Source organism: Fusarium pseudograminearum, chromosome 1 (assembly GCF_000303195.2).
Source record: "Fusarium pseudograminearum CS3096 chromosome 1, whole genome shotgun sequence".
Classification (NCBI taxonomy): Eukaryota; Fungi; Ascomycota; class Sordariomycetes; order Hypocreales; family Nectriaceae; genus Fusarium; species Fusarium pseudograminearum.
This window is the reverse complement of record NC_031951.1, coordinates 8,434,821-8,457,574: the sequence shown is the minus strand read 5'-3', so window position 1 is coordinate 8,457,574 and position 22,754 is coordinate 8,434,821. Positions and strand designations below refer to the sequence as shown.

The following is a 22,754-nucleotide window of genomic DNA, read 5'->3' as shown; positions in this document are numbered from 1 at the left end:
TCGGTATGGCTCGTCCTGGGCTGATTGAGTCAATTGTTGATTTGGAAGTTTAAAGTTAACGTGTAAACTCGTGGTCAGAAAGTAAAGGGAGTTTAGTGTGCGGCTTGCCTATTACGTCAGTGACAGGTCTCCCCGTCATGAGCTCCCAGCCAATGGCTAACCAGCGTGGGTTAAACAAAGAAGTTCCACGTCCCTGGAAGCCCGCATATCAAAAGAAAGTATTCGGCAATAAGATGAATAGATCAATTGGCGATTGTCCATCGCATATTAAATATCAGAAATACTATAGTTACCAGGTGCCAAACTCCATACACACCAGAATGCGAAGCAAAATATATGAATAAAAACAATACGACAGCAGGTATATCTCGAAGCGCCCAACGCCGTTCGCACTCCAAAGCCAAATTCTTACCAATTCCCATCCAGGTTCCTTTCGCTCTTTTCTTTTTCCATATTACGTTCCCCTAACCCAATCCACCCCACATACCGCGTATCCGTCTTGCTAATTGAATATCCTTCTGCATAATTGTGACGCGCTTGGCGTGGATGGCGCAAAGGTTGGTATCCTCGAATAAGTGAACCATGAATGCTTCGGCGGCTTCTTGAAGAGCCATAATCGCTTGACTTTGCCAGCGCAGACCCGCGTCGGCGGGACGCATCGATAGTGCGATTTCTCGGACCTTGGAGCTCGGTGTTAGTCACTGATCGCGTATAGAACAGAAGTTGGAAGAGGCTAACCAGTCGTGCAAATGGGAGCTTTCGAAGGAGGAGTTTAGTGCCGCTTTGATAATGTCGAATTTCGCGAAGGGCGACAGTGCCAGGACGGTAGCGACGCTTTGCGCGAACGGGTACAGGATCACCAGCTACAAGAATGGTTAGTTTATTTGCTCCTCGGAGTATGAATGGGTATTCGATATATGTCGTACCTTGAACGGCACTTGGCCGCGACTGACGACCAGCACCTGAAGCTCTGGATTTCTTGGCGGGAGGCATCGAAGGAGCGTGTAAGGGCAAAGAGCGAGGATGGTTCCAAAGCTTGCGAAGCTTATAGCAAATACATTAACATGCGAAAAAGGAGTAAATCAAATATTGCTATGCACAAAATGCTTGAACTTGAAGCTATGCGATTAGATTTATCGAGAAGGAAGACCGTATGTGCAGGAGACAACCGAGAGTGGTATAGGATCGCAGGGTGGGAAGGACCACCACCGCGACTGTTAGAGCGTGTGAGAGCGCGCTTTCCCAGCCCCGCGATTTTCTTTAATTGAAATTGCAGCCACATCTTCACGCGATGCACCGCCACATATCCCCAGCACTGCCACTCTTTCCTGGAGATTCCAGATCTGTAGACACGGTACGTCCTTTCCGTCCTTGACTGTAACCCCGGGACAGTGGGGGATAGGTACCGTAACGTGGCTCGTCCTATTCCGTCATCCTCAAGTTCAACGATCAATGGTCATTGAGAACTTGACACTGACAATTATTTTAACTGACACATTCACTTCTTTTCTCAAACGACAGTGACAGCCTTTCTTTAACACAATAATCACAAGTTTTACTACTCCGCTTCTGTCAGCATTCAACCGAACCATCGTCATATATAAGCCTATTGCACTTACCTACCTACACATCACTTAAAGGAGGAGACATTGGCATTAACAACGCCTGTTATTGAAACCGACCCGATGGATCAAGTAATGGACGGAGGTCGTTTGCCTCTTGAGGCGTGGTTCTGGGAGATGCCAACATGCACTCGCTGGTGGACAGCCGCTACGGTTCTCACGAGCGCCCTAGTCCAATGCCAGATGGTGACGCCGTTCCAGTTATTCTATAGCTTCCGGGCCGTGTTCGTGAAATCACAGGTCAGTATTTCTCTTGGCTTATCTTACTCTATTCCGCGGTTGCATGTCTGTGGTGATGACGGTTATGCTGACAAGACCCCTCTTACAGTATTGGCGACTGTTGACGACGTTCTTATACTTTGGCCCCTTCTCGCTCGATCTACTTTTCCACGTCTACTTCCTCCAGCGATATGCGCGACTTCTCGAGGAATCTTCGGGTCGGTCACCTGCGCACTTCTCATGGCTACTCCTTTATTCGACAACATGCTTGATCGCCATATCACCGCTCGTTTCGATGCCGTTCCTCGGCCACCCGCTTTCCTCGACGCTCGTATACATTTGGTCGCGAAGAAACCCCGAGACTAGACTGAGCTTCCTCGGCTTGCTTGTGTTTACTGCACCATACTTGCCCTGGGTTCTGATGGGCTTCAGCCTTGTGTTACATGGTACCATTCCCAAAGACGAGATTATGGGTGTCGTAATTGGACATGTCTGGTACTTCTTTTCAGATGTCTACCCTCCTCTGCACAATGGGTCTCGACCTCTGGATCCTCCTAGCTGGTGGAGGCGCTTGTTTGAGGCTCGTCCTCGAGTTGAAGTGGATGATAGTACAAACGAAATTCTGGTTGCTGACGCTAGAGGAGCAGCGCCTCACGAGCTGTGAAATATGAACCAGAGATAAGACAATGACAGTCTATTTGGGAAGTTAGGCGCAATAGCGGGCTCATAACGGCTCGGTGAGGTTTGCCTCAATTATTGTTATTGTTTGGCGTTGAATGGTCAATATTATGAAAGCATTACACAGAATACAGTCATTAGGACTGTAGATGGCGTTGGTTTATTTAAGCGTGGAGATTAAAACAATAAATTGTCTTTGACACTTGAAGGCTGCGTTCTACCCTGCACAATCATGAGGCTATTCAGCCTGTATCATGATGTGATGTGACATGGGCCAAAGCACTTCCCGTTTGCAGCCGGATGAGTCCCCAAACCGGGCACCAAGATTTGCAAGGCCTTGGGAAACGTTGGCGATACTGCAGCCGGTCAATTGGGGGCTCGGCCTTGAAAGGCTTGTGATTGTGATGTCAATGTAACAAAATCAGACCCTGACTGCAACTCAGTTGGGTTTTAGTGCTGCAATCGGTGCTGACGTCGCTCGCTAGCTTTGGCCGAACATTCCATTTGACCCCGCCGTCATGGATGGAACCTTTTGAGATCCAGTGGTCTGTCTGCCATGGATCATGGTACAAAAGCAGCTTTGGACCCCATCCTTTTACAAGCTTCAAATATAGCTCCCATCTGCTGACACCTTGACTTTTATAACGCCATATTGCTCCAAGTCTCTTCCTTGACTGTCCTCTCACTGTTCGAGTTACATAACTCTACTACACAGCAATCATGCGAGCTTACTTCTACGATGGCCTTCCAGTCCGTATACCCTCATCTTGCTGCCCGACCCATCGACTAACAAAAAGTCACAGGGCGACCAGCGCCTCCCCCACAACTCCGGAAAGCCCGTCAGCGTCGATGATCTCATGAACATTGGTGTTTACTACTACCATCTTCCCGAGCTCGAGCAGGTCGACAACCTTTCAAAGGAGCGCGAATACAAGAACCGTGACGAGATCACCGTCTCTCCCCAGGCCATGGGCGACATTTACGAGACAAAGGTCAAGTCTTTCTTCGCCGAGCACCTACACGAGGACGAGGAGATCCGCTACATTCTTGGTGGACGTGGATACTTTGATGTTCGAAGCAAGGACGATGACTGGGTGCGCGTTTTGCTCGAGAAGAATGACTTGCTTATTCTCCCTCCTGGCATTTACCACCGCTTCACCACTGACGAGAGCAACGTAAGTCTAAAGAAACGTTTTGCTTTAGACGTTATATAAGGCTAACTGACTGATCTCTAGTTTGTCCATGCCATGCGACTGTTCAAGGAAGACCCCAAGTGGACGCCTCTGAACCGCGGCCCCGATGTTGACAAGAACGAGCACCGACAAGAATACGTGAAGCAGTTCATTGGCGAGTCTACCGAGTAAGAAGCCCACGTGGGAAACAAGCCGTCTTTGATTGTAGGGGCTGAGTAGCAGGAGATCAACCACGTTACCGGTCCAACTCAAGAGCCAGCAAGCATAAATACCGGTGCTTGAAGAATCTGCGCCGCGATGGAGAGCCCAGCGTTGACGTGATGAGGAGGGTCTTTTGCGTCATTTCGTGGTTCCAAACAGCTTACAACTACGATTTGCGAGCGATTTTCTCAAGACTGGAAAGGAAGAGCCATGGCAGTTTGCATTCTGAACAAGCTTGAATATCCAACGTCTGACGACATAGTGCACGGTTTATTTCGAGATGAGAGTTAGCGGGAGTTGAAACCATTTCATAGGTAGCAATTGAATATTGTGCATCCATCTAGTTATATTGGTATAAATTGATGTAGTGGTTGAGTCTAGGCTACTTTGTATTAAGTGGTCCATCATGGTCAGCAAACAATTGGGCTCATGACATTGGCTCTCGCTTTACCCAACTACTGCAAACATGTCTCAGAGAGAACATCCTGCATGGAGTTTGCACTAAAGCTAATGTACAACGGGTTCCATTGCAACTGTCCACTCACTATTCGATTACAAAAATATCTAGTATCTATATAAATTGACTCTTTGTGTATATACTAAAGTGATGTTTGAACACAACAAGCTAGATCAGACGCATGATTCGCATTCCGTAATTCCTCACACGCCAAGCACCCTATACCATTAGCAGTCATATTGACAGGCCACGGCCGAGAGACGCTGACCGCTCTTCAGATGTCTTGTTCAACGTGCACAGGACTTGTATTGAGTTCTCGGGTTAGATGCTACCAATTCAACTTTTTTGGATCAAAGTCAGCCTCATGACGCGCGTTATCTCAGTCTGGTCTTTTTAGCACTGATATGTAACTCGATTATAGGCTTAAACCCCGCCTAAAACCAACGATACCCTGGTGTTTCATTGATCCTCAACAACTGGTCGCCTGTCGTCTCCAGGTTATATAAACCTTCACTTAACATCACTTGGAATCAGCAACAGTAACCAAGACTCACAGCCCAATTGCTGAGATTTAACTGCGAAATGGATGCACGAACAGAAGTCTCGGATGCCACTGAGGCGTCAATACGGCCACGAATCGCGCAGCTACCTGCTAGCTGTGACCCTCCACAGCCTAATGCTGCTGTGAAGCAATTGGTTTGGGTGGTATGACTTCCTCCCCTCAACATATCTTCTTTGCTTTTGGCATACTTACGATGTACAGATCTTTGGAGGCACAGGCCAGATGGGCCATACTCTTGTCAATAGCGCACTTGCACATGGAGATTTGGTGACGTCGGTTGGCCGCGTGTTTGAGACAAGCCTTAACGACATGGAGAATATTCATGAGAATTGTCTCGGCGCGTTGTGTGACGTCCGCGCACGCGAGTCCGTCAATCGAGTCATTGAGCGCACTCTTCAACGATTTGGCCGCATCGACATTGTTGTCAATTGCTCTGGCTACGGTGTGATTGGCGCTTGTGAGGATCAGGACGAGCATGATATACGCAATCAGTTCGAGACCAACTTCATGGGAACGCTTCACATCATTCACGCTACACTGCCTTATTTTCGCAGACAGAATGCTGGCCGATATCTCATCTTCAGCTCGACTTCAGGTGCCCTGGGAGTTCCTGGTTTGGGCCCTTATTGCGCGACCAAGTATGCGGTTGAAGGCTTGATCGAAGCCATGCTCTATGAGACTGATGCCTTTAACATTAAAGCTACGCTGATCGAACCAGGCCATGTGAGACCTGAGGAACCCGAGATCCAGGACTCGACGCTCCCGACATCTTGGGGCCATTTTCTTGTCAAGCCGCCCAGCGAAACATACAGCAACCCAACGGCGCCCGCATTGCATGCGCGACGAATCGTTCAGTGGCTCGGCGACAAGTATCGACCTACAAGCGCAATCAAATGCGCTGAACTCGTATGGCAACTGGGGCACTGCTCGTATCCTCCATTACGACTTTTGTTAGGAAGCTATGCGATTGAAAGCATTCGTGATCGCATGCGATCCGTGACGGAAGAATTGGAAGATTGGAAACACCTCAACTTCCCAGCTGGGCCAGAGGATGACAGGGAAGCCGGTGAAGAAGCAGCAATGCCAGATGCTAATGAAGCTGCTTCGTAACACGCAAATGACCACCATGGGTCTCGATACGAAAACGGGCGCGTGTATTAGTTCCCTCGTACCGGGTGGAGCAGGCAAAAGCTAATCATCCTTACGAGGCTCAGCACGCACACAGATTCTTTACGAGACCCTGGATAAAGATGCCGGTGGCCGTGTGATCTATCGGATCTGGACCGAAAAACGGGCTGCATACCAACGTCACTAAACCGTCCCTGTCAAAAATGACTAAGCCTAATATCTTAGTCGCTCCACGTCTCCCCTTTGTGCCCCTCGACCCTGTGGCTTGTACCTGGCCAAATAGTCAAAGGGAGAAAAAGATTCCAACGGGGGTAAAAAGCTGGGGATTTGTCCAACGCGTTGCCCTTTTTTCCATTTCTCACATTCTGCGACTCTCGATATCGTTGGAACGTATTCTCTCTTCCGCGAAACCGACCACACGCCTCTCGTTTCCGAATTCGACAGCTAGACCCATTGCTCCCCGAAGCACCCCAGCGCTGATCCCCGTTTCAACTTCCACGATCGTTTCGTCAACCGTCCCGTCGGTACAATGACCGATAAGAAGAACGAGGACTACGTCGTCCGTATGGGCGACGATAACTACGACAAGAATGAGAAGCCTAGCTTCCAGCCTCGGTCACCGCCTCCAATGGCGTACGGCTCTAGTCAACTCCATAGTCTCGAACAACTGGAAAAGAGCCCGCCATTGTCTATCGCGGCGTATTGTCTGTCCTCGATCAGTATGACCGTTGTAAACAAGTATGTTGTTTCAGGCAGCTTCTGGAACCTCAACTTTTTCTACTTGACTGTTCAGGTATGATCATTGGCGCAAACTGTCTATAGGTACGGACTTTAACTGTAGGTTCTCAATAGGCTGTTGTTTGTATTGGCACAATCACCTTGTGCAAGCAGCTGGGCATGATTAAGGTTCTCGCTCCTTTCGATGCTGATCGAGCAAGGAAATGTACGTTATCACAGTCGTCTCGAATGCTATGTTTGGATCACTAATACGAAGAAAAAAAGGGTTTCCCATCTCTCTTCTCCTCGTCGGCATGATTTACACCAGTACCAAGTCGCTCCAGTTCCTTTCAGTACCCGTTTATACGATCTTCAAGAACCTGACAATTATCGTGATCGCGTATGGCGAGGTGCTTTGGTTTGGTGGCAGCGTTACCCCTCTGGCCCTACTTTCGTTCGGACTTATGGTCCTGAGCTCAATAGTCGCTGCTTGGGCTGATATCCAGAGTGCCATCAACGGTGATTTTGGCACTGGTGACTCTGCCGCTGCTGTGTCTACGCTCAATGCCGGCTACGCTTGGATGGGCATGAATGTATTCTGCAGCGCGGCGTACGTACTCGGTATGCGCAAGGTTATCAAGAAGATGAACTTCAAGGATTGGGACAGTAAGTACAGACGTTGGCGGTGTGATGTTCCTGAGCTAACCTTGTGTAGCCATGTACTACAACAATCTTCTCACGATCCCTGTTCTTGTCATCTGCTCTCTCCTGACAGAGGATTGGTCCGCTTACAATTTCTCTCGCAACTTTCCTGACGATACACGCAACAAGATCATTATCGGAATGATCTACTCCGGCCTTGCTGCTATCTTTATCTCTTACTGCTCTGCCTGGTGCATTCGCGTTACCTCCTCGACAACATACTCTATGGTTGGCGCCTTGAACAAGCTTCCTATCGCAATCAGCGGTCTGATCTTCTTCTCGGCCCCAGTCACTTTCGGCAGTGTATCTGCCATTTTCATCGGTTTCATCAGTGGTCTTGTCTATGCTTGGTCTCGTGTGCGACAGTCGATGTCGTCCGGAGGTTCTTTGCCTACCGTAGCACCTCCAATGAGCGCCAGCGCCAAGAGCAACCGTGATGCCAACTCTTAGACTTGATGAATCAAGGCGCGGCATTTGAGAGTATGTGTTGTGCAAGGCGTTAGTGATGTGAATAGATAGTAGCTTCTGTGACGGATACGGAGCGAAAGGATACAGGGTATTTGGTAGAGCCTGGTCCATGATTTAAGACATGTTGACTTTTAATGAACGCAAAAACGCGTGTTGTTTCTTAACTAATAGTGAAGAGAATCCAGGACATGCTGAAGGCATTTTTGTTTCACCTTTGGCTGTTGAGTTGTATCTTGAAGATGACAGATATACTATACCACCACGCTCGAGGTGTCTTGGAGAAGAAGTCGACCTATGCTAAATAAGAAGAGAACCACACCCTCTTATTATTGGTATTCATAGCAAAGCACGTAAGAGCCTCATGATCACCTTCAAGGTCATGATGCGTAAGATGTCATGTTCCTGTTGATGAAAGATCGACACGTGCCAATTCGATAAAGGATCCACGTGGGGCAACATAACCGAGAGGACGTCACTTTCTTTTTGTCCAAGCTTTTTTTGCTTCTTCTCCAAAATGTTGGGGATCTTTTTTTAATGGGAATTAAATGACGTCTCTGACTTCCTTTGCTCCTCTGAACAAGCTACATACTTACCTAGCTCCCTGTATGTCTCACGCCATGGTATGAGCGGGGGATAAACCATTACAGGCCACGCACAACCCTCAATTCCTATACTATCTCGTTCCTGTTCCTCTCTTTCTTTCCTTCTTTCTTTCTTGGATCAAAGCATTGTTGAGTATTGCTACCTGCTCCTTTCTTGTATGGTTATAGTACTTGAGCGCCAGCAAGATGCTGTACTTTCTACATAGGCGTGAGTTCTCAAACTTGGTCGCTCGTGTAACAGTCTCCTTTTTGCTAACACATGTACTTTTGTAGCTTTTGTGGCCCTTGCTAGTACTGTTGGTGCTGCTCCAGACGATCGTGAGTCCCTCGTCAAAGCTCCTGAAGCTCATCATAGCTCTAACACTACATCTAGTCAAGCTCGTTACCTCATTTTTGATATCCTTTCCCCTTGCGGCCCTTCTTAAAAGAATTCCCGATTCTAAGCCACAACTCAAGAACCTTTTTAGCATCGGGTACGCCAGGAGTTCCCAGTAAACCCAATCTTTTGTCCTGCTAACACATCGAATCAAGTGTATCCCTCTTCTACCTCGTTGGCCTGTTTGACCTTTGGGATGGCGCTCGAACTCTCCTCATCAGTGCAGGCGGCACATACTGCATCGCCAAATACCTCCGAACGAGCCCATATATGCCATGGATAGGCTTCGCTTTCGTCATGGGCCACATGTCCATTAGCCACATCGCCCGTCAATCAGTCAACGACCCATCGAGTGCCGACGTTACAGGTGCCCAGATGGTGCTTCTCATGAAGCTGAGCGCGTTTTGTTGGAACGTTGCTGATGGCCAGCTCCCAGAGGAGCACCTATCTGACTTTCAGAAGAGGAACATGCTTAAGGAGCTGCCTCCTGTATTGGACTATGCTGGCTGGGTGCTGTTCTTCCCTGCGCTCTTTGCCGGTCCTTCTTTCGATTTCGTCGACTATCGCAAGTGGCTCGACACGACCCTCTTTGACGCACCAAACGTCGACCCCTCGAAGAAGGCTCCCGTCAGGAAGAAGCGAAAGATTCCTCGAAGCGGTACTCCTGCGGCTTGGAAAGCCGCAAGCGGCCTCTTCCTCATCGCCATGTTCATGGGTCTTGGTGGTTCATACTACCCTACATTGCTCACTGTCGACACTTTCATGAACTACGGTTTCCTCCGCCGTATCTGGATCATGCACATGGTTAGTTTCACCGCACGACTCAAGTACTACGGCGTTTGGTACCTTACGGAAGGCGCTTGTATCCTCACGGGAATGGGTTACAATGGTGTTGACCCTGCCACGGGCAAGGTCTTCTGGAACCGTTTGCAAAACATTGATCCCTGGGCTGTCGAGACAGCGCAGAACCCGCGTGGATACCTTGGAGGATGGAACATCAACACGAGCAACTGGCTGAGGAATTACGTCTATTTGCGGGTTACGCCCCGAGGCAAGAAGCCCGGCTTCCGTGCTAGTCTGATGACCTTTGGCACCAGTGCTCTGTGGCACGGATTCTACCCTGGATACTATCTCAGTTTTGTTCTCGCAAGCTTGATTCAAGACTCCGCGAAGCGTAAGTTGCTTTACATTTACATACTGTAACAATACTAACGGTCTTTAGACTTCCGTCGTCATGTTCGACCCTTCTTCCTTGATCCTATTTCTGGCAACCCCTCGCCCAAGAAGAAATACTACGACATCGCATCCTACTTCGTCACACAGCTCACCTTTACCTTTGCAACAGCTCCGTTCCTCGTCCTTACATTCCAGGGCTCATTGCTTGCGTGGTCCCGTGTTTACTTTTATGCGGTTGTTTGGACTGTTGCCTCCCTCGTCTTCTTCTATGCTCCTCCCAGTAAAGCCTTTCTCAAAACACAACTTGAGAAGCGCCAAGGCCGTGCTAATGCCAAGCTCAAGCACTCCATCTCAACGGATAGTTTGACTGGCAAGGATCCTATACTGGGCATTTCCAAGGACCCCGAGGAGGATGTCCATGAGGCTGTAGTGGAACTTAGGGCAGAGATGGAGATGAGGCGGAGAATGGGTCTGCCCATACCGAAATAGTATTCTTGCTATCTTGATATTGTTAAGAAGCCTTGGTAGTAAGTTGGTGTTTCGGGTGTGTGAAGACAGGTGTTCGTGAGCGGATAGTCAGGGCGTTGGCCAATTTATGGGAGATATACGTTTAACCAAATAGATGGTTCTCTCTGTTTTATTAGATTAATCTATATAACATATTGTGTGCTTCTTGGGATAGCCTGTTTCTCTGCCTCTGTTCAATTACAATATATGGTATCGTGAAATGAGTGTCTATACTGACTGTCTTTCGTCTTGTCTCAAAATCGCTATCAAATCCAACCCCGTTGTACATGTGCATGCAAAGGTCCATTAAAACAGACAGAAAATAAAATGTCTCCCGTTGTGTCCCTGTTCAGTAGATGTAAGAATGACACCAGGAGAACAGCAACACGGGAGATGAAGAGAGATCTTGGCATGCAAGAAATCGTGCTTCGTCAAAACATCGAGACAGAAAAAGAAAAAGTAAATCGTGTCTCGTAAATGGTATGCTCAGAAAGAAATCGTTGGTCGTTGAAATTTTAGATAAAATTGCATGAAGATCGTGAGTCTTGAAATGGTGTTCAAATGATATTCGAGCAAAAACAGAAACAAATCGTAATTCGTCGTCAATTGTTGAGATGCCGTGAAGTTCCATGGGAGGTTTGGAATCAGGACTGTTCTCGTAATTCAGGTCATCAAAACGGGATATCCTTGTAAAATGGTATCAATGTCCCCAGCGTTGTTTAACGCCTACCACGCTGAGCGCGATGATGGCACCAAGGATAAGCAAGCCGATTATGGACATGCCTCGGTTCACCCTCCTCCACCAGATTGCACTCGTAAAAACGGCATCCTCTTTGCCGTCCACCTTGGATCCGTCTGACTTAGACGTACAGTTGTTGGCCTCAACATCCTCAGCCTTGGTGGCCGCCTTGATAGGAATGAATGCAGCAAACATCCAAGCTAAAATATGTTAGCGCTTGATTTCTGGATAGTGGTTTCTTGTACCTACCCAATGGGAAAATGAATCCCACCACAAACATTGTGACTTGAGCATTGCGTCGCCCGGTCAGCTCGCTTCTCGCTTCCCATTCTGAGGCTGGAGGTTGCCAGATGCTGTGCTGGAAAGGCCGTCGATCCCGAGCCAAGTGAGGCGACCAGATGCTGGAGGTTTGTTTCTTGATGTTACGCACAACAGCTAGTACGGGGTGAGCTGGCGCAGCGCTAATGTCCATTGAGCCTGCATTTGAATGTTGTCGGGGAAATGCGTCGCGAGGTCGGCGCCTGGGAATGCGAATGTTGGTGGCATTGGCATCCTGGCTAGGCGAGCGGCTGAGTTGAGGCTCGTGATGGTCGCTTTCGTAGAAGTCAGAGTCGTACATGGACTCCATTGAAGGCTGAGCAGCCAACCACTTACGCTCACCACTGCCGTAGTAAACCCTGCAAAACAGTTAGTTATGCTCATTCATTGATACGTAAAGTACTTACTTGGCCCAAGCAGGAACAGCAGCGTTGAAGCTAGCAGTTGATCGCAGGCTACGATCCGAGGCATAACTTGACAGGAACCTTCCCATTCTGGTTCGCGAAGGGCGATGGTGAAGTACTTCCAAGTCAGCAAGACCATCTCCGTCTTCATCAAGGTCGCGAACTAAACGTATTGTACCAGTTGCGGGATCGCGGGCTGAGTTCCTGGCATAGGTTGCAGCAGGGGGTTCCAGAGAGCTGTTTCTCGAATGAGAAGGGGTGCTGCCTCTTGACTGAGAAGGGCTCTCGACGTGCTCTTCAAGGCCAAAGAGTGAGGAAGTCATGCTCAAGACATGTTTACTGTGGTCACTGCCACGCCGACGGGGAACGGAGGAGAGCGACAAGGTGCGGGATGCGGGCTCGCTGCCACCCTCGCTTTCTGACATGACTGTTGACAATTGGCCGCTCCATTGATAAGGTCGTGATTGAGGTCGGTTTAGGTCTTGCCACGAAGGACCAGCGTGCTGGAGTATCGTTGGTGGTCCAACAAAAAGAGCACGAGTAGCCTCTTGAGTGAAGATGGTTGACAGTGAAGTTATTGATGCAGAGCGAGATCGAATAGTTTCACGGGATCGGGTTCTGGCAAGGGCAAAGGTATCCGAAGATCTCCTTTTGCGTGGCTGCAAAGGGGCAACAACCAAGCTCTCTTGAGAGAACTCAGGCTGTGTTCGATGCCTGACAGCCACGATAGAGGAAGAAGCTGAGTGACTGCCGTGGCTGCCGTGGGTAACAAAGTTGACGTTGCTGTCTTCGGTTGGTGGTCGAGTGCTGGCGTATAATGAGGCTTCAGCTGAAGAGGGATCACCGATTAACTCAATGTTAGAATGAATCGACGACGGTGGCAGGCTACGCAAGTCGGCAACGTTGACTGGGGAGCTCTCTCTGTAAGTTTTGAGGTTGGTTCTGTTCGATACAGTGGTTCTTGTTTGATCAGACGACGAAGAGTGGAAGGATGTCTTCTCATTAAGCCACCTTGAAGAAGGGCCTGCTTCAGAAAGAGGAAAATCAACCTCAGGCAGTGGAGGGAGGGACAGCTCTGCTGTAACATCTTGGGTCTCTGGCTGTTTTTGCTTCACGTCGGGGGTTTTAGGTACTTTACGCAGGCCTCCGAACAGGCGGTAGTTCCACGGTGACGAATTGTCGGGGGTTGATGGGTCTTGAATCCGAGACGAAATAATTGGGGAACTGGGCTCTCGTTCTGCAAGAGGAGTCAAAGGTGAAGTTGGCCGGCTTTGACGATCATCGCCTATCGTACCCACAGATTCTCGACCGTAAGAGGTGTTACCAGTGGTGAAAGACGGGGGAAGAGACCAGAGAGATTCCACTCTTGAGGACATTGAAACATTGTGGTATTGTACAGAGAAGGTTTTGTCAGGGTTGACCTTGATAACCTTTTTGCGAGAAGGGGGTCTTGGTGAGGCTGAAGGTCCGCGAGAAGGTGGGCGTGAAGCATTAGAGGTATTGTCGTCGTTGTCATAATGCGGCGCCCAGGAGGATTGGCTGGGTTCATAATCGGATGATGAATATCGAGTTGAACCTCTGAATGATGACGGAGGTAACGCTGTCGTTTTCGCTCGTGCCCTTTGCAGGGATGGTGATGGTGTTGGCGTTTCAAACTGTGGGCTGGAGGAATGGGATGTCTGACTCCGTTCAAGTTCCGTCTCGGTCTCGGTATTCGTGTCAGCCTGGGTGATTGTCTTGGACGATGTGGCGGTGGCATCTGATGCAACCCGTGGCGGACTATAGGGAACAAGTCGAATCCCAAGACGATTGTTTTGAGCATTGTTCTGTGAATGACTTCGCTGATGCAATGCCCGACGAGGCGGAGAGCCAGACGGTGAGACCGACATGCTCTACGCACAAGGCGACAATGACAACGGCTCTGTTTTCCAGAACATGAGAAATCTAAGAATAATATCCAAAATTCTTGCCCTTGAAACTGGCAAGACAATTGACTTTTCGAAATCGTGAATATCGTCGTAGTGTCTGTATACTTGGAACTCGGTTGGCGCCGGAGGTGGGTCAAGGAACTCGGAGGCCACGGCCGGTGATTTAGACACGACGGTTAAAAAATTAAAGGCCACAGCAGCTTAATGGCATCAATGAAGCATCAATCGTTCCAAAAAATATCGGATCAAGCAAAGATCAGACAGCTTAATGCGAAACAAGCTGGGGTATATTATCTGTTCGGTTGAGCGTCGCGAGGTGGATCGTTCGCGTTTCGGTTGGCTGTGAGAGAAGAAGAAAAAAGACTCGATCGAGAGGATAGAGCAATTGAATCGATTACCAAAAATGGAAAGACAGATTCAGAGAAACAAAAAACGAAGAAGCAACAATTAGGTAGGTTAATTAATTAGTTTCGGTAGCGGTTCCAAAGAGTGTGTTGAATATCAAAGTGCTGAATGAGTGACTGGCCAGCGGCCGATTAGAGAGAGTGTATGTAGGTTGGTTGGGAAAGGACGAAACGTGAGAGAGAAAGACAAAAGTTAGGATCATGGGGAAGGAAGCGACGGGCGGGTAGGTAAGGTAACTAAAAAGAGCAACAGCGGTCCTCCCCCATGCGACCAAGGGCGGCAGGCCCAGCGACCTGCACCTGCTCCTACTCTAAGCAACCTAAAGCGATGGACGACGGTCAATATTATGTGGGTATCTCGAAACCAGCTTCTTGCTTGCGGTAATATTCACAAGGAATCCTAGGCCCGGACCAGACGAAAGGACGAGGGTATGGAACGATCCGAGCTCACAGTTAGTCCTCCTAGCCTCCCCCTTACAGAATCTTTCCCGTCGGGCAGGCTTGGACGAGACACTATCAAGGACCGGATAAGACACGACACGATACTGGATTCAACTGAACTGGACGGGTGCAATTGGACCAGTGACGTGGATTGCGCAAACAGACGTGAACCAGTGGTTGGAAGCGCCATTGTAACAAGTCTGCAGCTAGCGGCCCTGGGATATTACCATGCTGCAACAGGGGCTTCCCCTGCAGGCCTCGGCGCGCGCAAGATGGGACCGTTGGAGAGACAGGGGGGCTGGCTTGGTTGAAAAGAACGAGACAAGCGACGAGCTAGGTGGGTGACCTGAGGGAGATAAGGGGAGCTCTGACGGACAGCACAAGACACGACGACTCTGATGAACCAACATTGGTTGCAATCAAGGCTTTGAGAGTTTCCCGGTGCTCAATCGACTGCGACCAAAGAAAACGAATCAATATGTCGAGTTCAGGAGAAGGAATCTTAGGATCTCCTTCTACATATCGCAGCGAGCTCTGATTTGTCCTTCAGCACACCACCAACTTTTAAGAACTAATAAACGTGGTTGCGTTATTGCGGATCAGATCTGTCTGAACCGGCTGAGCTACCGACGCTAGGGGGGGACAAGGTCGTCTTCCAGTGTGGCTGTGTACTGCCCAATGGCCCTGTCTATCCTGTAGCAAGGTGCCAATTCCTCCGATCTTGTCTACGATAGAGACGAGAGCTTGAATCAAAAGACAAGGTCCGGAGAGATTACGGGACCACATGTGCCAAGTGGCAGATCTTCAATGGTGCTTGTTCATATTTCCAGTACCTGAAGATATCCAGCAAGCCGCAGAACATGCATAAGCACTCCCTAGGTTTCACTGTTTCAGCAATCATGCATATAGGCGACAATGGTATTCTGGAATAATTCATCGTTCGGTCTGGAAAACGGCAGTTGTCCACGTATCCAGCCGGCCACCTTGGTCGCCTATCTGGCCGTCTATGATGCTTTCTCTTCCGGGCGCTTGTTTTACTTACAGTACTTGAACTGCTATGAGTTGGCAAAGCACGTCTTGGGCTTATCAAAATTGGCGTTTACACATGTACACAAGAAATCTTGCAACGGCGCCTGTTCCTCCACTTGTTGAAACAGCGCTTCTCGAAACCAAGACCTGCAGAAAGGTCAAGACATGCAAATTCTCTCCACTTGGCTGCCTTGAGAACTGCCAGATGCGTTCACTGACTCTGGCTCAGTGGTACTGACAGCCATTCCTCAGCTGCATATAGCAACGAAACGAGACAAAAGAGTCTTTAAGCTTTGAAGGTGCCAAAGTGGCTTTGTCGCGCGCAATCTAATAACTCTCCCGTGCAACGTTTTCAGCTCGCCTTGTCTTAGTCTGAAGCGCGCTGTTCTTGCTGTTAGCGTCTGTCTTGTAATAGGTCTTGGGCAAAAGACGAGTGGTTGTTACTGGTTCTGGAGGCTTGAATGGCATCTTGAGAATGCCAACTTCAATATCTACACTTTACTACAACTGAAAACACACATCTTCATACTTACTACCTACTTGGTATGTTTGCATGTTTCTTTTACATGTTCGTTTTGCAATCATTATCCTTCTCCTTTTTACAGCCATTATCCCATCTAGTTAACAACTCACATTGCAGTAGTCAGAGCCGGTACGGGTAGATCGCCCGTCCGTTCCTAGGGGTCCAACCTATCATCAATCACCGCCTCTCTGTGCTCTCCTCCTCCTCAGCACTAATAACGTCCCGCTAACTAATGCAGGTACCATTGTTTAATTGGGGTCACCTCACTTCTTGATTCATGGCCTTGCCCTAGTCAGCCAAGGAGACATTGAGGCTGAGCAAGCCCGACATGTCCTTGTCAATATGGGGGATAGGCAACGGTATTGGAGGAGTCCCAGTTTGCCAGTTCAAGAAATGGATGCCCTCTAGTCATACACGAGTGTCGATGAGCATTTTATTCCTTTTTTCACAAAACTATTCCCTCCACGGGTTGGACGAATGTCACTGCAGCATTCGTGTTTGGGTCGTGTTTTATACCCTCCCCACATCATTTCGCTTCTTTCAATAACTCTTGTGCCATGCAGCTCACCGCATATAATAGTGCATGCAACTCCATGAAGCGATATGCAAAGTAAAATGAAGACGAGCGATCTCGTACCATCCCTCGTTAGCTTTCCAGCTTCCCTAGAGGCCTGCACAATTTTTTTTTCATCGTTGGTCTCTGTCTACATTTTAGTACTAGTCAGAGGCAAAAGTTGGCCATTCCTTGGTTGGATCGCTTGGATAACTAAGCAAATCCGATAAGACACGAACAGTGAACAATGGGGTTTTTAGAACAATAGGAATGGACTGTTTTGTGGCTGGCGATGGCCTCTGCTTTACCAGAATTGATTCATAATGGCCTCGGTTGGCTCTAAATGTGTCGTATCTCCCATTTCCTTTGACGACAGACTCGTGATGCTGACTTGACATTTGCCCCATTGAACATTCCCGCAACTGTCCTTTTCACCCCTCAACCTCTCTACTTAACTTCTTCCATCTCCCCATCTACGGCACCTCAAAACTACACCTTCAAAAGTCTGGAACGTTACAATGTTTGGTTCAACGGGATTTGCACCTCCCCAAGCCGTAGCATTGCTGGTGAGCCTCGACCCAAACAGAGTCATCGCTCATGAGTCTCGACATACTAACTCATTCCCAAGGTCGTCTACTGCCTCATCTACGTAATCCCTCTTTATTTTTCAGCAGCAACCAGGCCTTCGCCTACACGCTCTAGAGATGCTCCAGAGGCTATTCGCGCACGCATCTTTGCTGTGTCGCTCTCAACGGCTCTTTGTTCTCTCATAACACTGTACCTGCTCTCATCTCATGGCGCTGTGGCAGTTCGCGAGCCATTGCATTTTATGGGCTACTGGCCTCCTGGGCTCATCGATGCTGCTCGTGCTCTGTGGCTCACGGTCTTGCTGTTCGCAGGCCCCCTGTATGAGTCTCTCGTCATTGACGGGACTGCTCATCAATGGCTTCGCCTCGAGCCTCTGAGAGATCTCTGGACTGACTGGCCCACCTGGAGAAACATGGTAGCGGTACGTGCACTTTGAAACAATCTGATCTCGCTATAGAGATTCCTTTCATATTTTCCCCTGTCAATTCCCTCGTCTATTGATCCCCACAGAGCCTCCTTCTCACACCGCTTGTCGAATCCATGCAATGCTAATGATTTCATCAGGGACCCATCACCGAGGAATGTCTTTTCCGTTCCGCTGGTGTTCCCTTGCTTTTGCGTTCTGGAGCTAGTCTCACTGGCACCATTTTCATGTCGCCGCTCATCTTTGGTCTGGCTCACCTTCATCACTTTTACGAGTTTCGCATCACGCACCCTCGAACTCCATTGCCCGTCGCTATCGCACGGTCTCTTCTCCAGCTCTCGTATACTTCGCTATTTGGAGCGTACGCTACCTTCTTGTTCCTACGAACTGGCAGCCTGTTGGCGGTCGTACTCGTGCACACTTTCTGCAATGGCATGGGTCTTCCACGTCTTTGGGGCCAGCTCGACCCGTACTGGCTACCAGAGGGTGATCCTGCGGCCGCCTCGTCTAGGAAGATCTGGACTGGGGTTTATTACGTACTCCTTGTAGGCGGTTTGATTGCTTGGTGGCAGAACTTGTACTCGTTGACCGAGACACCCATGGCTTTGGCAGAGTTCTAAAATTGTTTGTTTACTCTGGTTAATTCATGTATTATATCGCACGTGGGGATTTTGTGATATATCGCATGAAAAAATGAAACATGGTCTCTCACAGACCACAACTTGGTCCCGTCCTACAAGCTGGCCAAATTGCCTCGGAGATCAGGGTGGCTCAACCTCACGTCTGTGCGTGGATGGGGCTTCCAAAATCCCATGTTTACCCAATATTGACGTGCTGAGATCATCAAGCGAGTGAATCTGTGCAATCATCTCAGAAAAGCAATGAGTAGAGCTTTTACTATGTATTTTGCCTCCCAATGGCTAACTATGGAGTCGGGATCTGGAAGCTGGGCAGAGAGCCGGGCATCGAGAAGTCATCACTTTCACTGCCTCTCGTTCCTCGCCGTTGCCGAATGGTTCCTCTATCTCTAATTTCTGCGTCGCCGCGTGCCTCTTCTTGAGGGTCCCTGCTAGCATCTCTCCCCTTTGACCGTCCGATGGGTACGCTTCCTTCGGCCAGGCCGTCATCCGGGCCTCTCGTGTTCTTCTTTCTAGGCCATAGACTTGGTAGAGCAATTTCCTGGAATCGGGGCTCAACGGCCCGTTCATCGAACCAACGATGAAGTCTTGACTCAATCAGTTGGGCAATTTTGGGAACGTCCTGCAGCCGAGAGCGACTACCCAGGAGACTTCGAATAGAAAAGTCCAACCTGTAATCGTCGAGGAAGTTGAAGATCATCCTGGTAGGTGTCGACTGGGAGGGGTTGCTAGGGATAAAAGAGATCGAAAGAGTACCGCTAAACCTGACCACCGAAACGGCCAATGCAACAGGCAGTACAGCAGAGAGCTTCTTCGGATAGTTGAGAAGGAGTTTCGTCTCCACGGCCAGGGTGAGCATGTCGCTGAGATCGACGTCCATCCGTGCTTGGAGCCGTGTGCCGTCTCTTGCTGCCTTATCCGGGTCGAACTTCTTTCCGTGGCCAAGGCTCACTCCATCTTCGTCCACGGGGATTATTCGACAATTACTCAGGATTGGGAAGTCTTCTCCAAGACTCAGCTCCGTGACCCTGATCTCATCGATAAAGTCCGGTCTGGATCCCCCATTTAGAGCCTTACTCAGCGAGTCAAGAATAGCATCATCATGCTGCGCATCACTGCGGAATTGGGCAATAGTTTGTCCAATGAGAACGTTGAACCAGTCGAGACTCTCTGGCTGATGGCTGTCGACATTATAGTATGTCTTGCTGAGGATGGACCCAATGGTGAGTGCCGGAGGATTCCTGAGGACGGTGGACTTTTTGCGGTTAAGCTCCCTATCCTGGCGGTTTCCAGGACTTCGTAGACTCAATAGGGAGCGCTTGTGAGCGAGCGTCCGTGACCGTCTCTCAGTAGCTCGTAAGGAAGCTGTGACATCTGGTGAGGGGGGGTCTCCGAAGATGAAGAATTTTATAAAGGCAGCCAACACCAGGACTACCGACAGCTGTCCCACAATAAGACCCTGAGTGAAAGACAGACTATCCAAGATGATATGTTAAATCTAGGTAAAGACATTGATGAAATAGTGTTTTTGTGGTGTTCACTTACGTTGGTTCTGTTGGTTGTGGACAAGTATCACCAGCCATGATTGCAGGTTGCTGATGGAACTGCCACCTGAAAGCTTTTACTCTCTCTTGTGAAGTTCAAGTCTTCAATACCGAGTTGTCAAGTCGAAGGCTAGCAGCATGTCGACATTTTTCAGCCGAGTTTACCAATTGATGTCACCGAACATGGTAACTTTCTCATGACGAGGGCAAGTGGTTGGAAGTGGGTCCTTTGTCTGAGCTGTAGCTTAGCTTTTGTGTTATGTAATCACATTTGACGTCCATCTCAGAGGTGTCCTCCCTGGTCAGGCAGGTGATAGGTAGTAGGTAAGAAGAGCAATCATCAAAGAGAACAGTAGTGAATCGCGGAGTCAAACACTATCATTTCTTTCATCGAATTCACTCCCTGCTGAGCTTTTATTCTGAACTCCGTTTAATTACAGCCAAAGAATAACCTATTACGCGGCCTCAGCGAGCCGCTTCAGTCATCATCATGGACGTCGCCCAAGCAGTCTCGGGGTACATCAATAAGGTGGTCGCGACGAGCGATACGTCGTCCGCCAAGATGAAAATCCTCTTACTCGATAGAGAAACTGTATCTATTGTATCGACTGCGGTCACACAGTCAGCTCTCCTCAACCACGAGGTTTATCTTATCGACCGCCTAGACAATGCATCTCGTGAGAAGATGCGACACTTGCGATGTCTATCATTCGTTCGCCCATCGCCTGAATCAATCCAGCTACTCATAGACGAGTTAAGAGACCCCAAGTATGGCGAGTACCATTTGTACTTTACAAATGTAGTTAAGAAGTCGTCTTTGGAACGGTTGGCCGAAGCAGACGATCATGAGGTAGTCAAACTGGTGCAGGAGCATTTTGCCGACTATACAGTCATCAACCCGGATCTTTTCTCGTTCGGCTTCACCCTTCCACAACAGCGCATATGGGCTGGAAGTCCAGATACATGGAACCCAGACTCGCTGCAACGGTGTTCTGAAGGGCTTGTCGCGGTGTTGCTCTCGCTAAAGAAGAAGCCCTTGATCAGGTACCAGAAGACAAGTCCGCTAGCAAAGAAACTCGCAACAGAGGTTCGATATCTTATGACACAAGAAGATTCACTATTCGACTTTCGAAAGGTGGATACATCTCCCATTTTGCTCGTGCTGGACCGTCGCGAAGATCCTGTGACACCGCTACTCACGCAGTGGACCTACCAGGCCATGGTTCACCACCTCTTGGGCATTCAAAACGGTCGTGTCGATCTCAGCGATGTCCCTGACATCAGCCCAGAGCAGAAGGAAATTGTTCTATCACAGGATCAGGACCCCTTCTTCAAGAAGAATATGTTCCTGAATTTTGGTGATCTTGGAGGTAACATTAAGGAATACGTTGGACAGTTCCAGTCGAAAACAAAGAACAACGAAAATATCGAGTCAATATCCGACATGAAGCGGTTTATAGAGGAGTACCCAGAATTCCGGAAACTCTCTGGCAATGTCAGCAAGCATGTTACTCTGGTTTCAGAGCTCAGCAGACGTGTGGCGGCTGATAACCTACTTGAAGTCAGTGAGCTAGAACAAAGCTTGGCTTGCAACGAAAACCACGGAACCGATGTCAAGGTATGTTTGTTTTCATATGAAGACTGGCCACATATTAACCCGATCGACAGAATATTCAGCGACTCATCCAGTCACCAAACGTTACGTCAGAGAGCAAAGTAGGACTTGTCGCTTTGTACGCTCTCCGGTATCACAAGCACCCGTCCAACGCCTTGGCTATGCTTACAGATCTTCTCGTCGCTGCTGGCAACGTGTCGCCACGGGACGCAGATATGATCGGTAAGGTGACGGCGTACCACACCTCTCTCCAAGCGTCACAGTCTCAAGGTGGAATCTCAGAGATCTTTGAATCGGCGGGTATTTTCTCAGCTACTTCAAACCGCTTCAAAGGGCTCAAGGGCGTGGAAAACGTTTACACACAGCACAGCCCTCTTCTTGAAACTACACTGCAGAACTTGATTAAGGGTCGACTCAGGGATCAACAATATCCTTTCGTTGAGGGCGGCGGCGCTACCAAGGATAAGCCACAAGACATCATCGTATTCATCGCTGGCGGTGCAACTTATGAGGAGGCCAAGATGATTGCAGAACTGAACGCATCAAGCCCAGGCGTACGGGTTGTTCTAGGCGGTACCACAATTCACAACTCGGCGACATTCCTAGAAGAGGTGAATGATGCTGTCAGCTCATGGCCTGAGAGCCGCGGTAGAAGGTAAAGGGATCCGCCTGGATATGAAAGGTATTTTATTGTAGCGTATATCTCGAAGCAATCTTAGATCAAATGACACCAGGTCTTGATCGCCATTCGTATAGCTGCTCTCTGAACAACACCTATTCTCTCAAGTGACCCCCAGTATCTTCACAAGTTGCGATGCTTCGAAGGTCAACTCAACTCATTTGGACTTGAGTGCTTAAAACTAGAACCTGGATATACATACCCTAATTACATCCAAACCTTTCACATACGACCATACCTATCAGAGAACTCGGGATCCCGTCCGCTCTCCCATAGATAAGCTGGTAAGGGGCGGATTAGTAGTTGGGTCGGTGACGAC

General features: G+C 48.9%; 10 protein-coding genes across 10 annotated transcripts, besides 1 other annotated feature; 7 read left to right on the top strand and 3 right to left on the bottom strand.

The window, feature by feature from the left end:
• Positions 1 to 464: 464 nt before the first annotated feature.
• FPSE_11926 (uncharacterized protein) lies at positions 465 to 993 on the bottom strand (the record flags this gene model as incomplete). Its single annotated transcript, XM_009265043.1, has 3 exons — positions 465 to 680; positions 739 to 863; positions 927 to 993. The coding sequence occupies 3 exons, from the start codon at positions 991 to 993 to the stop codon at positions 465 to 467; spliced, it is 408 nt and encodes a 135-aa protein (XP_009263318.1).
• A 692-nt stretch (positions 994 to 1,685) lies between these two features.
• Positions 1,686 to 2,505, top strand: FPSE_11927 (uncharacterized protein; the record flags this gene model as incomplete). The annotated part of the gene is made up of 2 exons (XM_009265044.1): positions 1,686 to 1,862; positions 1,951 to 2,505. The coding sequence occupies 2 exons, from the start codon at positions 1,686 to 1,688 to the stop codon at positions 2,503 to 2,505; spliced, it is 732 nt and encodes a 243-aa protein (XP_009263319.1).
• Positions 2,506 to 3,239: 734 nt separating this feature from the next.
• Positions 3,240 to 3,883, top strand: FPSE_11928 (uncharacterized protein; the record flags this gene model as incomplete). Its single annotated transcript, XM_009265045.1, has 3 exons — positions 3,240 to 3,269; positions 3,323 to 3,694; positions 3,755 to 3,883. 3 exons carry the CDS (start codon positions 3,240 to 3,242, stop codon positions 3,881 to 3,883), a joined length of 531 nt encoding a protein of 176 aa, XP_009263320.1.
• Positions 3,884 to 4,952: 1,069 nt separating this feature from the next.
• FPSE_11929 (uncharacterized protein) lies at positions 4,953 to 6,042 on the top strand (the record flags this gene model as incomplete). Its single annotated transcript, XM_009265046.1, has 2 exons — positions 4,953 to 5,075; positions 5,134 to 6,042. 2 exons carry the CDS (start codon positions 4,953 to 4,955, stop codon positions 6,040 to 6,042), a joined length of 1,032 nt encoding a protein of 343 aa, XP_009263321.1.
• Positions 6,043 to 6,589: 547 nt separating this feature from the next.
• Positions 6,590 to 7,929, top strand: FPSE_11930 (uncharacterized protein; the record flags this gene model as incomplete). Its single annotated transcript, XM_009265047.1, has 4 exons — positions 6,590 to 6,853; positions 6,913 to 7,003; positions 7,063 to 7,443; positions 7,493 to 7,929. 4 exons carry the CDS (start codon positions 6,590 to 6,592, stop codon positions 7,927 to 7,929), a joined length of 1,173 nt encoding a protein of 390 aa, XP_009263322.1.
• A 705-nt stretch (positions 7,930 to 8,634) lies between these two features.
• Positions 8,635 to 8,664: a microsatellite.
• Positions 8,665 to 8,735: 71 nt separating this feature from the next.
• On the top strand, positions 8,736 to 10,590 carry FPSE_11931 (uncharacterized protein; the record flags this gene model as incomplete). Its single annotated transcript, XM_009265048.1, has 5 exons — positions 8,736 to 8,757; positions 8,823 to 8,867; positions 8,923 to 9,022; positions 9,081 to 10,099; positions 10,148 to 10,590. 5 exons carry the CDS (start codon positions 8,736 to 8,738, stop codon positions 10,588 to 10,590), a joined length of 1,629 nt encoding a protein of 542 aa, XP_009263323.1.
• Positions 10,591 to 11,308: 718 nt separating this feature from the next.
• Positions 11,309 to 13,958, bottom strand: FPSE_11932 (uncharacterized protein; the record flags this gene model as incomplete). The annotated part of the gene is made up of 3 exons (XM_009265049.1): positions 11,309 to 11,547; positions 11,597 to 12,024; positions 12,073 to 13,958. The coding sequence occupies 3 exons, from the start codon at positions 13,956 to 13,958 to the stop codon at positions 11,309 to 11,311; spliced, it is 2,553 nt and encodes an 850-aa protein (XP_009263324.1).
• A 3,507-nt stretch (positions 13,959 to 17,465) lies between these two features.
• Positions 17,466 to 18,579, top strand: FPSE_11933 (uncharacterized protein; the record flags this gene model as incomplete). Its single annotated transcript, XM_009265050.1, has 3 exons — positions 17,466 to 17,513; positions 17,576 to 17,956; positions 18,100 to 18,579. The coding sequence occupies 3 exons, from the start codon at positions 17,466 to 17,468 to the stop codon at positions 18,577 to 18,579; spliced, it is 909 nt and encodes a 302-aa protein (XP_009263325.1).
• A 304-nt stretch (positions 18,580 to 18,883) lies between these two features.
• FPSE_11934 (uncharacterized protein) lies at positions 18,884 to 20,180 on the bottom strand (the record flags this gene model as incomplete). The annotated part of the gene is made up of 2 exons (XM_009265051.1): positions 18,884 to 20,072; positions 20,143 to 20,180. The coding sequence occupies 2 exons, from the start codon at positions 20,178 to 20,180 to the stop codon at positions 18,884 to 18,886; spliced, it is 1,227 nt and encodes a 408-aa protein (XP_009263326.1).
• Positions 20,181 to 20,631: 451 nt separating this feature from the next.
• FPSE_11935 (uncharacterized protein) lies at positions 20,632 to 22,415 on the top strand (the record flags this gene model as incomplete). Its single annotated transcript, XM_009265052.1, has 2 exons — positions 20,632 to 21,759; positions 21,810 to 22,415. 2 exons carry the CDS (start codon positions 20,632 to 20,634, stop codon positions 22,413 to 22,415), a joined length of 1,734 nt encoding a protein of 577 aa, XP_009263327.1.
• Between the last annotated feature and the right edge of the window lie 339 nt (positions 22,416 to 22,754).